General features: G+C 39.7%; 3 protein-coding genes across 4 annotated transcripts; 2 read left to right on the top strand and 1 right to left on the bottom strand.

The window, feature by feature from the left end:
• Positions 1 to 1429: 1429 nt before the first annotated feature.
• On the top strand, positions 1430 to 2144 carry LOC130568454 (fatty acid binding protein 1-B.1-like). The gene is made up of 4 exons (XM_057357324.1): positions 1430 to 1530; positions 1610 to 1782; positions 1884 to 1976; positions 2063 to 2144. Exons 1-4 carry the CDS (start codon positions 1464 to 1466, stop codon positions 2114 to 2116), a joined length of 387 nt encoding a protein of 128 aa, XP_057213307.1. The 5' UTR covers positions 1430 to 1463; the 3' UTR covers positions 2117 to 2144.
• A 229-nt stretch (positions 2145 to 2373) lies between these two features.
• smyd1b (SET and MYND domain containing 1b) lies at positions 2374 to 10043 on the bottom strand. 2 transcript variants are annotated; one of them, XM_057357674.1, is made up of 10 exons: positions 9850 to 10043; positions 7866 to 8042; positions 7570 to 7783; positions 7030 to 7160; positions 6070 to 6108; positions 5185 to 5380; positions 4594 to 4686; positions 3320 to 3483; positions 3078 to 3246; positions 2374 to 2715 (listed from the first exon to the last, which is right to left on the bottom strand). In XM_057357674.1, the coding sequence occupies exons 1-10, from the start codon at positions 9969 to 9971 to the stop codon at positions 2560 to 2562; spliced, it is 1461 nt and encodes a 486-aa protein (XP_057213657.1). In that variant the 5' UTR covers positions 9972 to 10043; the 3' UTR covers positions 2374 to 2559. The 2 variants fall into 2 exon arrangements, with proteins under 2 accessions (XP_057213657.1, XP_057213658.1); XM_057357675.1 differs by lacking the exon at positions 6070 to 6108 and having other exon boundaries at positions 9850 to 10041.
• A 4035-nt stretch (positions 10044 to 14078) lies between these two features.
• On the top strand, positions 14079 to 15720 carry sprb (sepiapterin reductase b). The gene is made up of 3 exons (XM_057357677.1): positions 14079 to 14511; positions 14600 to 14890; positions 15053 to 15720. Exons 1-3 carry the CDS (start codon positions 14184 to 14186, stop codon positions 15241 to 15243), a joined length of 810 nt encoding a protein of 269 aa, XP_057213660.1. The 5' UTR covers positions 14079 to 14183; the 3' UTR covers positions 15244 to 15720.
• Positions 15721 to 15925: the final 205 nt, after the last annotated feature.

Below are 15925 nucleotides of genomic sequence, written 5' to 3'. Positions count from 1 at the left end.
TGTAACCCACTGCTTCACACGGCTTATTGCTTTATTAGAACTCGGCTCAGCCAATCAGAATCAAGCACCAGAACTGACCGTTTTATGATAAGTTTTAAGCACACTTTTTAAAAGTTTAAACACAACAGGCATGGTGAGAAAATGAGACTTTTATTACATCAGAGATACTACATCAGAAGGTTTGCTCTTTGTAATCGGGTGGTGTGAGTTTGTGTGTTGTGTAATGTCCTTCTTTCACACCATTATGATGATGTATAATTATTAACAGAGAGCTGCAGTGCTGATCCGTCCAGTCTGGCAGAAGAGAACATCAATGAAACATCAGCACACACACACAGTCATCAGAACCCACTCATGACAGACTGTCAATCAATGAAAATCCACCAATGAGAAGAGCTCGCTCTCTCTACCAGCACGTTAGTGCATAGAATGCAGCTTGAGTTATACTGACTGTAGATGAGTGAAGAAATACATCTATGCTGAGTGAATGGAGTTGTGTCTCGGTTTCAGAGTTATTTGTCACGTGACATCATAACGAGTTTGTGTTCAAGAGATAAGATATGCAACACACAATCTATAAGACAAAGGTTAAGATGTGATGGAGTGCTGACCCTTATCTGCTCTTTGTGCTGTGAGATGATGAATGAGACGCTGCAGTGATAGACTTGCTCTGTGTGTGCGTGTGTGTGTGTGTGCGTGTGTGCGTGTGTGTGTGTGTGTGTGTGAGAGAGTGTGTGTGTGTGTGTGTGTGTGTGTGTGCGTGTGTGCGTGTGTGTGCATGTGTGTGATCTTGTTTTTCTTGTGGGGACCAAATGGTATCAAGCAGAAAGGTTTGTGTGAGGGTTTGGTTTTGGGGTGTTAAAGGGGACATAAAACAGCATTGATTGAGAATAAAAAAACACAAAGATGTAAAACTGTATGTGTGTGAGTGTGTCATTGGGTCATTGAGAAAACAGGCCAAACTGATGGCGTGTTACTGAGAGGAGTAACACAGGATAAATCAAACTTCTGATGCCTGATCTTTTAACATCTCGTGAAAGGAAATGAAAGAGTCTTTTATGCTTCAGTTCTGTGTTATTTGTCATGTTTAGACACGCAGTTTATTCGCAGATGCTACAGTATAAGAGAAGATCTGCTCATGACACTCTATTTTTGACAGACTCGTGACTGATTCATCGAACAGAACGAAAGAGCATATCTGGGTTAAATCAGAACACTGTCATATCGATTCGTAGTTGAAGTCTGATCATGTGTGATGTCATCATCATTAAGGAGCACAAAGGTTCCGTCTGCGATCTGATGTGTGATCTGTTGAACCTTACCTACAGAATGAGGATTCTCAGGATTATTACTTACTTCACAGGAATCCACCAATCAGACGTGTGTTCTCTGGTTAATCATTATAAATCTGTGTGTTTCACCATATAAAACAGCGTCTCAGATCACTCGATTCACTTCTCATCATGTCGTTCTCTGGGAAATATCAGCTGGAAAGTCAGGAGGGCTTCGTGGAGTTCATGAAGGCTGTTGGTGAGTCGGTTGGTGATTTCTGAGCTGTATTGTCATGTGACGCTTCTAAAGGTTTGTCACTGAACGTATGCTCCTGCAGGTCTTCCTGATGATCTCATCGAGAAGGGCAAAGACATTAAAAGCGTGTCTGAGATCGAGCAGAATGGAGATCACTTTAAAGTAACCGTGACGACAGGAACTAAGGTCCTGAACAACACATTTACTTTAGGACAGGAGAGTGAGTTAGAAACTCTGACCGGAGGGAAAGTTAAAGTAGGTCTTCTTTCATTAATGCAGCGTGTGTGAATGACGTCGTGCTTCACACTTCAGAATGAGAATGAATTATTCATGATGATCATCTCGCGTTCTTTCAGGCTGTTGTGACTAAAGACGGCAACAAACTCAAAGTCACTCTGGACAAAGTCTCATCGGTCACCGAGCTCGTGGATGCCGACACTATTGTCAATGTGAGTATATGAGATATTTGACGTTACACAATAGCGTTTGATTATTCATGAGCATGACCTGAAGGTGGCGCTGTTCTCTGTTTCAGACATTGACTTTGGGCAGCATCGTCTACAAGAGGGTCAGCAAGCGGGTGGCGTGATTACAAACTATAAAAAAGAACTTTGTTTCATTAAAGTTATTTCAAAGTCAGAGGTGTGTCCTTGTTTTGTGTTCAGCATGTGCTGAGATTTTCTCAAAGTGTTTCTTCTAGACAACAATATAATAATTATCGTTGAGAAACGGTCTCAGCAATGTCTTAAGATGTTTCTTATCTATAAATCTGAGCACAAAAAGAGACAACAGTTGCAATAAGAGTTTCCTCTGGTTAAGAACAATAAAAATCAACCCACTTTCTACGTTCAAACCCAATAAAGCTTTATTTATAAAAATCTTTACATTTCAAAACAAGAAATCAACGTGTTCTTGTTTGATTAATGATCAACATTTGTGCAGGCTTAAATGTCTAAATGTGGAGAGGCACATGTAAAAATCCTCTGACCGTTGACCTGAGCGTGTACAGTGTGTGGAGGGGGGATGATGATGTCACTTCCTGCGGAACAGGCTTTTGATGCTCTCGTTGAATGGTTCGGCCATCATCCTCATGGGCTGGTTCTGCAGCGCCGCCTCACGCATCTGGTGATACACGTACTCTTTCTGTTTAAACATGCGCAGCTCCATCTCTGTCTGCATACGCATGGCCTGACGGGAGAAAATGAGCTCGTTTCAACACCAAAATCAAACTCAATAAGTTTCCAGTTTCATGTAACGTTATGCAGAGAAAAGATGCATGAATTTCATGTTTTTCACATCATCACACGTGTACAACATGTGCAAAAAACACACGTGAAATGTGTGGAACATTTTTGTGTGAATTCCCATGTGAAAACCATGACGTATCACCACATGTTGCACTATGGGTTGGTACATGTGATCCCTTGGGTTTCACTCACGTGGGATTCACACAAAACAGTTCCAAAAACACACATTTCACATGTGAATTTCTTGCGTCTTTTCTGTACGACGCAAGAATGACAGATGATGTGTCTTTAAATGAGGTTTACCTCCAGGTCTTTGGTGATTGGATGGGTGGGCCCTTGTGTGATCATCAGGATGGCGTAGGCCTTGCAGATCATTCCATGACCGACCTCGATGTGTCCCGCCTGCCAGTGCGTCACTCCCGCTCTCATGGTGGCCATTCCCAGCTGGGCGTTGTTCGGATGGTACAACTTTCTGTTTCAGACGCACAAAAACCTCTTCACGACTGCACGACACCAGCACAAAACACACGCGCGCGCACACTTACAAGTATCCCTCCACCATTTTGCGAGCGTAGAAAGCCGCCTCCTCGAAGAACTGCAGGTAGGAGAGAACCTCACTGAGCGTGCTCCACATCTTCAGCTGATAGATGTGTGTGTCCGCCAGAACATTCTCCTGCTTCTCCACACACTCCCGACAGATCTTCACCACCTGCACGAACATTCACAACATCTCCAGCTACACGTTCTCTTTTAGCAACACTGCTATATTTAGACAATACAAATGAAATCATGTCAAAATGCTATTATTAAAAACGAATTACATGTAACTGTTCTGTAAAATGATGTCAAATGTTTTTGTTTTGCTTTTTTAAGAGAAAGAATGAACTGCCACATATTTTACAGTGAGATCTATATAACATTCAACAGATTTATTTTCAAAAGAATCATGCTTCTTCTCTGACGTTCTCTTCTCCCTGATATCTATTATAATATATGACAAGATTTGGGTCTTTCATTTGATGAAGTTAATAGCATTATTTTCTGTGATGTGTTACCCAGATAATGTTTTGTATTTGTGTGTTATATACAGTACGCATTGGTCAATTTGATTAACTGTTTATCATAAGGCACAAATATTAGTGATCATACAGTACTATATATCCATTAATAAAATATACATGCACAATTTTGACATGAGATTTTCTCACCAAGTTTAAGAAGGACATTAACACTAGCTGCTCTTTTTGCTCTTTGCACTTGGAAACAGTGCCACACATTTTTTGGCATTGTTCTTTTGTGACAAAATTATGGAAAGATGTGTCATTGTTTATAAAAATAGATATTTCATCATTTAAATTTCACCATAAATGTGATTTTGGGATATTTCAATTATTGAAGTAGTGTCACGAATGAAACCTATTTCATTTATTTGTTTATTTTGTTTGTTAAAATGTATATTCATAAGTGTAAGTTTTCTAGCAACAAGCCTCTCTTCTCTGTTCTGTTTGAACAAATTGAGAATTACTTTTTTGGTTATTCAAACTGGTACCATATGAAAACGGTTAACTTATGTTTATCTTTCTTGTAATATGTATATATTGTATGCATTTTTGTGGCTTCTTGTTGTATATGTTATGATTCTAAGCATAAAAAAACAAGCGTGATGCAGAACTGCTCCCAGATCAAAGTGCAAAAAAACAAAAACAAAAAAAATGCATAAAACATTGCCACCGTATTTGTCACTTTTTAAAACTTTTTAAAAGTGTTTACATGCTAGTTTTACACATCTATAGAAAGAGACTACAGAACAACTCAGTACCTCATTGTAGTTGGCTTCTATCCGAGCCTGTTCCATCTTCTCCAGCATCTTCCGGCTGTTTTCCGTTATTTCTTTCACGTTCTCTTCTGGTACCTTCAGAAGAGCAACAAAACACAATATCTGATCAACTAATCACCTGACACATTCATGTTGTCGTGTATGTCACTCTGTCTCGTAATTTAAAGTTGATTAAACCTACAGATACACGTTTTAAAAATGTACTCCGAGGTTTCCTGCAGACCAAAGTAACTGTAAGACGCCTATATGGCCAGTGTAAGTGATGAACTCAAGGACGTCTACATATAACTCTTCTCTCTCACTGACCCCTCCAGACCGCCACAGGACCGCAGATGACCCTGTGACTCAGACCAATCATTCATGTGTTGATCTTTACGTTTGCTGTTGTGTTTCTGTAGATAGTCGACTATGTTCTCTGCTTCATGTCTTAACATCGCTCAGAACAAAGGGTCGGTCATGATCGCAAACTATAAAAAAAGGAAACTTTTTATTTCCTCCACTTCTCTCACGTCGGATGTGGTTGTAGAGTGAGAAATGAATTGATGTGATGATATTAAGAGCGTGTGAATGTACCGGCACTCCCTCCACCTCGGCTCCGGCCATCTTCAGATCATCTTTGGTTTTGTTGGTGCAGTGTTCACAGGTACAGTCGAAGAAATACTGCTGCTTCAGGAGACGTCTGCGATCTTCTGACAGGTTCAGATAATCCACGTAAGACACGCTCACCTCCTCTCCGGGACTGATCTTACCCAGCGCATGCAGCTCGATTCTGTGACGGGACACAGTTAAAAGTGACTCACAGAAAACACACATTCACATTCTTCAACGGGACATGAACCTCAACAGAGTAACTGCTGCCTTCAGCACCTCCTCTAGATCAAGTAAGAAAGGAGAAGAAAACACTACCATTTACTAACTACCTCTACGGTGCGTTAACCCAGAGACGTGTTTGTATATAGACCCACACGATGATCATATTCAAGATCTTAGCTTGATCTGACAGCAGTGCTCGAGAACACGCACGCACACAGAGGTGTGAAGAGAGAGGTTTAGTCATGACAGCTGGAGAGTCAGATGTGTGTCGAGAGATTAGAGGTGAGAACAAATGGACCAGCTACCCATATACCCTTGTGAATATATACCTGTGTGACTGCTTGTGTGGAAAACAAAACCAAAACCATGTCACATAGAGCACACGTGACCGGCGGCTCTTGGAATGATTTGAGCTCGATGCCCTCTGCTCACTCTCTACTGGTTTTATAAAGAACACGCTCAGAAGTTTTCCTTTGTTTTTCCACTGAAGACAGTCAGTCATATGAGTTTTGAGTGAAATAAGAATATTATTAAAACCCCTTCTGTAAATGAAATGGTTGATGTTAAAGCAGAGGTTTGTGTTTGGGTAGTTGATGATGATGATGATGATGATGAAGATGAAGAGGTACAGCGGATCAGACCCACCTCTTCTGAGAGTGAAACGCTGTATCAATAGCCGACTGACTGAAAGACAAATAAACAGACTGTTTGTGTCTCTCACCGTCTCCAAGACTGAAGGAAACAAATTCAACTCCACACACGTCAACAGCCAAACAACAGACTTATCAAAAATAAAAAACTTGCATGTGAAATCACAGACACGTCATGAGAAGAAGTTTAAAGGGACAGTTCACGCAAAAATGAAAATACTGTCATCATTAACTCGCCTTCGAGTTGTTCCAAATGTCTTTGTTCTCATGAACCCAGAGAAAGATATTTGGAAGAATGTGTATAACCAAACAGATCTCAGCACTCCCGTAGTAGGAAAAAACAACGGTAGTCAAAAGTGGCCCAGAACTGTTTGTTGTCCTACATTCTTCAAAATATCTTCTTTAGTGGTCAACAGAACAACAAAAAAGTTATTTCCCTGGGAGTATAGGAAATCAGAACAAATAAATGAATTCACATTTGGAACAACTCGAAGGTGAGTTAATGATGACAGCACTTATCAAAAATGAAGTTTATAACATTAAAAACATCACCGACATATCAGTGTTTAGATCAACTGGATGAAATTAGAATGAAGGAGGAGTTGATGCTGCTGATGTTTATCAAATAAATATTTTCTTTGTTTGACATCTGCCGTAGGTAATGTGATCAAATCTACATCTACAACATTTAGGAACGTCTGACTCACAGAAACATCCTAAACCAGCTTATCACACACCGCTTTCCTTAAACAAAACCAGACCACAGTCACGATGTGATTTCTCTAAAGATCACTGAACGTGAACGTGAACACATCACATGATCCCGTCACCGCTGGCTTCTTCTCACCTTCCCGCCTCTCTCACTTCAAACTCTCACTTCCTCACACACGTGATGTCTGACTTTCACCTGTCTGATCTCACGCTCACATGATGTGAGGATGGACGCGTGACTCACTTGCCGTTGTTGAGTATAACAGTGCAGTTGGGCCAGCAGTCGTGATTGATCAGACACAGGTTTGGAAATAAGCCCACACCCACCGCCTGAAGCCCCCTCTGATCACTCATCATGAATCCGTTACAGTTGATCTGGTGATAAAACACACGGCACATTCCACGGTGAAACTTTCAAAGCCTTTCCGTTTATTGAAATCAAATCAAATGTTGGCCTTAAAATGATTGGAAAAAATTAACCGAACAAAAAATGTAAATGTTGCCTCTGAAATAGACTGAAATAAGTTTAAAGCGCCACAATTATATTGGTAAACAAAACTAAAAATTAATTCATCTTAAATAGCAACAGAAAAAAATAAACAAATGAATAATAAAGCATATTACAAGGTTGCTAAATATTTGACTAAAATTAACATAAAAACTACAAATCTAAAAATAAAAGCGGATTTAAAAATCAAATCAAAACCATCATAACTATAATATAATGATCATTATTAATTCATGACCCCGGGAGAAGAGTCTAACATGACTGAAGGTCACGTACCACTCCGAGGATGTGTGAAATGCTGTCTACTGTGTGCGGTTTGCTGGAACGAGGCCAGAAGTCCAAGAAATTGTGGATGTCGACTTTAAGGTCCTTCATGTCCTCCTCGGGCATGTCAGAGATGTGATCTTCCAGCTCATCCATGGTGCTGAGCTGCAGGTCTGACACTACACTGCCCTCTTTATCTGTCCGCCACATGACACGAGCGGCGAGACTGAAACAAACACAGGAGTCTTTAGAGAACAATCCCTTCAACGCAAACGTGAGCATGTTTTACTGTTTTCTCAGACTCGTACCGCACGCTTTCATTGGGTGCTTTGCCGTAGTTCTTGATGGCGGCACACTCGAGCTTGTGTTCCTCCCAGGCCGCCCGCTGACACGTTCTGTCACAGTACTGCGCAAACCTGCACTGACCGCAGCGCTGCAGCTTCTCCTGACGCCGAAAACAGCCGTGACAGACGCAGGCCGCATGACTGCAGAGAGAAAACACAACAACATCATTGTGTGACAACTACCAAAATCAGTCAAGTCACTGCAATAAATTCAGTTGAAGATAATGATAATATTTACAATAATAATAATAATATATTGACATAAAATATTGAATTGAATAGGTGTCTCTCACATTGACCCACAGGAACATTAAAATAGTGTAGATTAGTGTACGATGTTTTATACAAATAATTTATACTATTTAGTTTCCATTTGATTCATTTAACATATTTAATATTGGGGTATCCACATTATTTGACATATTTGAACGTTTTTTAAAAGGTAACGCAATAGTTACATTCCCTGGTAATTAGTTACTTTTATAATGATGTAACTCAGTTTCTAACTCAATTACTATTTGTGAGAAGTAACTAGTAACTAATTACTTTTTTAAAGTAACGTGCCCAACACTGATGATGACCAGACAAACAGTAAACCACAGAAAACACCCTCAACAGGTGTTTATTCATAAACGTTTACTCAGTCACTTTTAATGAAAGTCAGAGGAGATCCGGTTTCTCCCGAGGTTTTTTCTCCATTTATTTCTCATCGGAGTTTGGGTTCCTCGCCACAGGGCCGCGTTGGCGTGCTCACTGGGAGACTGCAGATATTAGACATTAGATTAGTTCGGTCAATTCTGTTAACATCGCTTTATTAGAATGATCTTGCTTGTTCTACAAACACCATGCAATGTACTGTGTTTTATCTTTTCTGTGTTTTGCTGTTTTTCTTTTTTTCCTGTAAGGCTGCTTTGGAACAGGGTTAGGAATTGTGAAAAGCGCTATATAAATAAAACAGAATTGAATAGTTGAACAGTCCATCACAGGACAAACGCACACAAATAAACATCATTTACTTTGATTTATAAGCTTTTCCTCATTGGAACGTTCCATAATGTAGATCGATCAGAGTTTTACCATCTTTGTGGGGACAATGTGCAAAATGATGTGTGACATTGAATCAAATGTAATTGGGTGAAACTCTCTTTCTCTCTTTGTGAGTTCGAATGTGTGATGGCTGATGTATGGGACTTTCTGTCCTTTATGTGTGTGACTGCTCATGATCAATTTATAACTGTAAACTATCAATGCTTTTTTGTGTAGAATGATCACAGATACTTCCGGATAAAAGCTCATCTATCAACAGGCCACAGATTAAAAAATAGCTCAAGCAGAATCTGATTTAGCCACCCCGACGAATCAAACACAAACGTTTTCTGTACTTTAAATGTGACATATTAAACTTTCATGCTCATGTCTTTATGAAACAAAATGAACCTTAAAGCCCCTTTCCAATAATAAACAACTGATTTCCAATAAGTCGCCACGATTCAAAATGATTATAATTGAAACAAAAGCAGAAAGGTTTGTGTGTGATGGTTTGCTGAAGGGTCACAGCACAGGATACAATATACGCTTTAATACACAATATAAAAATCACTATTTGTACGGAAAGAGCCCATAAAACATGAAAACACAACACATGTGTGGGCTCCTTCGTGTTGTGAAGTAAAACTGATTTCAGAATTGATATCTTTTATATTTCGACTTCATATACTGCTGTGGGAACAGAAGATTCTATAAGAACACTTTAAGTCTGATGTCATATACAGTTCACAGTCACATGTGACACACGGCACACCTCATCATCAGATGTAAAGCGTGTGACGTTTTTTACATTGAATCACTAGAGAGCATCAGATAAGTCATCACGTGCAGTTTTTTTTTACATCGAACGACTACAGACAGAGAGACAGACAGATGATTGACTGCAGTGTGCTCATCTCACCCGTCAAACACCACCGAAGCAAAGGGCGCTTCAGAGAACAGAACATCTCCGGCCCAGAGTTCTTTAGTGGCCCGCAGACCTCGGCCTTTTCCTGGAGAGTCAAATACTTCCACAAACTCCATATCTGCTGTCCGGGTCCTTCTTCACACAGTCAATCGGCGTTTTACTTGGCAGCTGAGATTCCAGAAGCACTTAATAAAACAGCTGACCCCCTCCAGCCGTACCACCTCAGAGTTACCCACGGGGGGGTGTTAGACGACACCCCGAACCGCAGACGGGACAGACGTCCATGCAGGAGCCGAAAGCGTTCGTGCAGAGGACATGAATCAGTACGTGGAGTAAATCCCACTGGACATTTTATTAACTGTAATCTGGGTTAAATGATTCTCTGTATTTCACCTGAATGGGTTCTTCCGTCAGTAAAGCTTCTCATTGGAGGTCCTGAGGATATTTTTGTCTTTCAGCTGGAGCTGTCAGTCAAGAGACGTGTGGAGGACAGAAGACAGCTGCGTGCAGCCGCATGTGTCTCCTGATTCCAGCATTTTCCCTTCCACACCGTCACATTCTGGTTTCTTCTCAGATCCAGAAAACTGTGCTCTGAAACACAAGAATGATCAAATCATCATGTTTCCATTATTCACATACAAACTGAATTCACACGGACAGGAGTTTTTGATTCTTCGTGAGCCGTTATTTTACATTCAAACATCAAAGTCATAAAAAAAGCTCAACACATCAAAATTTCTTTATGTTCCAGCTTCTGTGTTCTGCTTTATGAGCTTCATCCTGAGAAGATGTTACACTGGAATAATGGACGCTTGATATCTGTGCTAACCAAACATTAAATTAAAAATAAAACAACTTTATTGAAACATTCATTTTGTTTTGTAAGTAAACCGCACATTTCATTGCTATGTACAAAGGTTTAACATCTTAAATACTAATGGACGGCTTCCCGGACAGGGTTTAAGACTATTCCCAGACTAACTTAAATGTCAGAGGTGTCTTAATCCAAAACAACTTGCACTGACATATCTTAAAATATATCAGTGTGATGTCCACCAGTGATGTTTTTTTGTAAAGTATTTTTTTCAAAAACAACTTAAATATCCTAATTTAACCAAGGCCTAGTCCTGTTTTAAGATAAGGCTCTCCTGTTTTTGCCAAGAGGTTGATGACCTTAGGGCAACATCACGTTGACCCTGGGACAACATTTAAATCAACCAATCAGATTTCAGTTTATTTTAAATTTAATCTTCCAACCAGGATTAGGTGCTTCGGACCATTGTTTTTCACTTCTCATTTCCCTCTGATTTTAGGGGTAAGTTATGGTCAGGGTTGGGGTTTGGTGTGGGTTTAGCTTTCATTTATAAAAATGTTGTCCTGAGGACATCAACCACTCGAGGCCGAGCTTTAAAATAATCCCTGTCTGGGAAACCGCCCCAAGTGCTTGAGATTTTAAAGAGCATAACAGACGTTACACTACACTAGTGTTGTCAATATTTGTTATGTTAATAACTGTGATTATTAATATTGTGTGAAGACTACACATTGTAAATAATTTAACACCCATATCTGGTTGACACTTTATTCGTTCAACATTCTGTTTTTGTCAAGGGCACAATAATTACAAACTAAGTGTGATCTTTAACACAAAATAAAACATCAAGCTGAATTCGACTGATGACATCATTTATCTATTTAATTTTATTAATTAGATATTGCAGTAAAATGAATTTCCCTCACTATAATCGGGTAGTGAAACATTTGACTTACAACGTAGTCACAGTTACACTCTTAAAAATAAAGGTGCAGAAACACGTTTAACACGTTTCTAAAATGCTTAAATTTTCTTTTCACACAAGCTTACCCCAAACCAAAATGATGGATCTTTCTTATCTTTTTTACAAATGCTTAAACACAGCATGACAAAAATGAAGTCCTAATGTTCCAAACCCTAATTATAGTAAAAACCTCTTCTTCTGCAACAACAGCAGCTTACAGTAAAAGACCTGATAAGAATTTTCTAATTAGTGATAGTTGAAAAGTAGCTGGTTCCAATCTCAATCTGAGACATGTTGAAGTCTTTCCATTACATGATCATGAGCATCCAAATGCTGAAGATCATTTAGATTAGAAATCTACTTTTTCTGTGCATTTTGTTGTCCGTTGTTTTGTTTTATTTTTGCTTTCTTCGAACCAAAGGGCATGCATTTTTATTACTGAGAGCCATTAAATATATTTCTAATAAAGCCTTTACTGCAGCAGTCACTTACTTTTTTGTACATTCTACTGATGATTCCTTTACTATGTTGTCTTCTGTGAGCTTCTGGGAAGTTTGTGTGTTTCAAAAGTGTTTTGGCAGCATGAAAGCTTTTTCATCATTTACATTTATTCATTTGGCAGACGCTTTTATCCAAAGCGACTTACAAATAGCAGAGCAAGTAAACATTTTGTCAACACCTAACAGTACATCATCATGGGTTTTTTTTTCGATTTCTCAGTTGGGTGTGTAAGTCACCAAATCCAACCTTATCTGAAACATAGCACCATATTGAAACTGAAATAACAATATCAGCGAGAGTAATTGATAATTGTGACTTTTTTATAATTGTACATCATTTTCAAATATCTGTCCATATGTATTGATCTATAATAGAAGGATGGTTAGATGAGGGATGGCTGGATGATAGATGTGTGGATATCTAATATAGACAAATGTACAAACAATTTCCACCTTTAGTTTAGTATTGACAGAAAATTCCCAATGAATCCCACCCCCACCCACTTTTGCTGTAATTGGATGGTAACGGTAGGTTCTAGAAACAAACATGAAGTATTCATTGGTAGCAAAGATGTATGTTGTTTGTGTAAAAATATAATTAATCAAGCTCAAATATGTTTTGAGTGTTTGAGTTAAAACCAAAAAGCGTTACATCGTGCCCCGCTCTCCCCATCTAAAATGAATCCACACAGAGGAATTGTGATACAGAAAAGAAAAAGACAAGACTGTTTTACAGCACAATGGGAAAAACATATGTGTTTACAGCTGACTGAATTATTTTTTTAATGACTTTCATATTGTATGTTTTCTGCAGTAATGCAGTTTGTGTGATGCCATTGATTGTTAGCATTTTGACAGTTTATGCGCTATGATTGACTATATGAAGAGTTTGGTTCCAAAATGAGATAACTCAGTTTTAAAAAAAATCTAAAATCATGTTTTTATTGTTTTATTGTGTTAGTTAGCTGCATTTTTTAAGTTATTATGGCTTAAATAAAAAAACAGCAGTTTTATTGATATTAAGTGGAATGCACAATAAAACAATTTTTTAATGATCTCATTCTGGAAGCAAACTCTTCATATGTTCCTGTTGGACAGAAAACTAGTGCTGTTTTGACCGAATGACTTGATTTTGAATCGGGTTTGCTGTGTTTTGGTAGAGTTTGCATATGTTGAAAAAGGCATTCAGCACTTTGAAGAGTAGAGTTTGTGTTTATTTAACAAAATGTGGTTTTGGCAAGAAAATGAACTATCTGGCTAATTGTGTGATGTAGGTGTGTTACTGTGTTAAGAGTTTAAGTACGTTTAAGTGTTGGTAAACGCTTGTTAGCAATTGAAAACACCTGTTAATAAAGCCAGTTCGTTTAAACGTCATGACATGAAGCAGATGATTACGTTAACAGACAGTCTCACTGTCTTCCATCATAAAATCAGGATCTAAATCTACTCTATAGTTTAAAGTTGATGTATTTGATCATCACCAGTGAAGATTTGGCCTGCTGACACGATTATGAGTTCTTCATATCGAGATAGAGTCTCGGCATTCTCCTCCTGATCTTCACATGATGACACATGAACATCTGTGGGCGTCCCAATTAGACACAGATATTAAACATGAGACACACATGCTTGTTCAGGACGTTCGTTTCAATCAAAAATCTATGAATGAAAGTCAAGAACACAAACCTCTCATTCATCTGTGATGTTCTTCAGAGGCCTTCTCGATGCTAAAGACCCTCATGATAAATGACTCATGGACTTTTTCATTCGTCTTTTTTGAGGATCTCTTTAAATAACCGTGCATGACGTCATGTGACATGTTTAATTCCGTGTCTTGGTTATTAGTTTTACCAAAAAGGTCTGATGTCACATGTCCTTTCATGTTAGATATATTTATGCACGTTTCATGGCCGTAATTCTCCTTTTTATGGATCATGGTGCTAGTGCGAAAATGAATTGGTTTCACTTCAGTCTCTCAAGATAAAAGGCCCTCAGACTGCTGAGACGCATCAGATCATCGGCAAGCGGCTTCTTCAGACCACTTCTGAAGATGGAAATAATGTCCGGCGAGCGTAAGGATCTGGGTAGAGCTCTGTGCATCATCACAGGAGCGTCTAAAGGTTACGGCCGGACGCTGGCCTTACAGCTGAGCTGTCTGATGAAGCCCAGGTCTGTTCTCATGCTGGTGGCCAGAAGCGTGGATCAGCTCAACAAGGTGAAGGAGGACGTCAGGGCTCTGAATGACGGACACAAGAAGCTGGACGTCCGCTGCGTGCAGGCAGATTTAGAGAAGACGGAGGGGGTGGAGAAAACCGTCCAGGCAATTAAAGACACGTCTTCATCTGAGATGGATCGCTTCCTTCTGATCAACAACGCAGGTGTGTTTGGGGTTTCTTTTGTTTAAGCTGAAGCGAAGATAAAGAGGAGCGGGTTTTTCATCAGGCCTAATCTTTCTCTTGGTTTCAGCCTCTCTAGGTGACGTGTCGCGCTCGGCGCTGACCTTCACAGACCCCGCGGAGGTCAACCGTTACCTCTCTCTCAATGTAAGCTGCGTGCTCAGTCTGACAGCCCGCGTGCTGCAGGCGTTTTCTCATCGCGTCGGTGTGCCGCGGACGGTGGTCAACGTCAGCTCGTTGTGCGCGCTCAAACCCTTTCCATCGTGGGTTCTGTACTGCACCGGGAAGGCGGCCCGTGACATGATGTTCAGGGTGCTGGCGGAAGAGGAGCCTGACGTGAGAGTTTTGAGTTATGCTCCAGGTGAGTGTCAAGTCTTTTATCGGAGTCCACCGATCACAGCATCTCATGTGACGTCATTTGTTGGACTTACCCTCTGTGTGTGTGTGTGTGTGTGTGTGTGTGTGTGTGTGTGTGTGTGTGTGTGTGTGTGCGTGTGCGTGTGTGTGTGTGCGCGTGCTACAGGTCCTCTGGACACAGACATGCAGCTTCAAGCTCGTCGTTTCTCTGGCGACGTGAAGCTCAGACAGTCTTTCTGCTCAATGTTTTCTGAAGGACAGCTGCTCTCCTGTGAGGAGTCTGGTGCCAAACTCATGAAACTTCTGCTGGATGACGAGTACCCGTCAGGGGCTCATGTAGACTTCTATGAGCTCTGATGAGACTGGAATCACAAATGACAAGCTTATGTACATAGATAGCACTTATTTCTATTGACTTTATGGTACAGCATGTTGTTTATATATTTATGTGTTGTATTTAATAAAGGGTTTTAACTCCACATTTACTTTTTTTCTATAAACAGAATGACTGAATGTGTGACCGTCTTTCAGCTTTGACTCTTTGGTTTGTTAATGCAGCTGAGGACCTCCAGTGGTGATCAGACACATAACCAGACGAATCAGATCACACCTGGACAAATAAAGACTAACAGGAAAAATATCTGGAAAATAACAGACATTGATATCTTTATGTAGCATAATTCATACATAGAGATCATTTAAAAGGCATTACATGATTAAACGAAATGAACGGAAGAAAAAACATACATGATGGATAAAAATGACAGCAAAATTCTTGAATTGAATGAACATATAAAACCTGTGACGTGTTGCAGACTGTAAACATTACGACAACATTAAAAGGAGCAATGTTAGTTCACCTCAAAACTAAAATTCTGTCATCAATTACCGTAGGACCTGACCTGTAGGACTTTCTTTCTTCTGCAAAACACAAAAAAGCTACGGTATTTTGAAGAATGCTGTGTCCGAAATTGCCCTATAAAGTACACTATTTGAGGGGACAGGATATTTTACTGTCGAGTGCATTCATTCAACTTCA

The sequence above is a fragment of the Triplophysa rosa genome, linkage group LG17 (genome assembly GCF_024868665.1).
Source record: "Triplophysa rosa linkage group LG17, Trosa_1v2, whole genome shotgun sequence".
Classification (NCBI taxonomy): Eukaryota; Metazoa; Chordata; class Actinopteri; order Cypriniformes; family Nemacheilidae; genus Triplophysa; species Triplophysa rosa.
The sequence above is the reverse complement of the archived record's forward strand: the minus strand, read 5'-3'. Positions and strand labels throughout refer to the sequence as shown.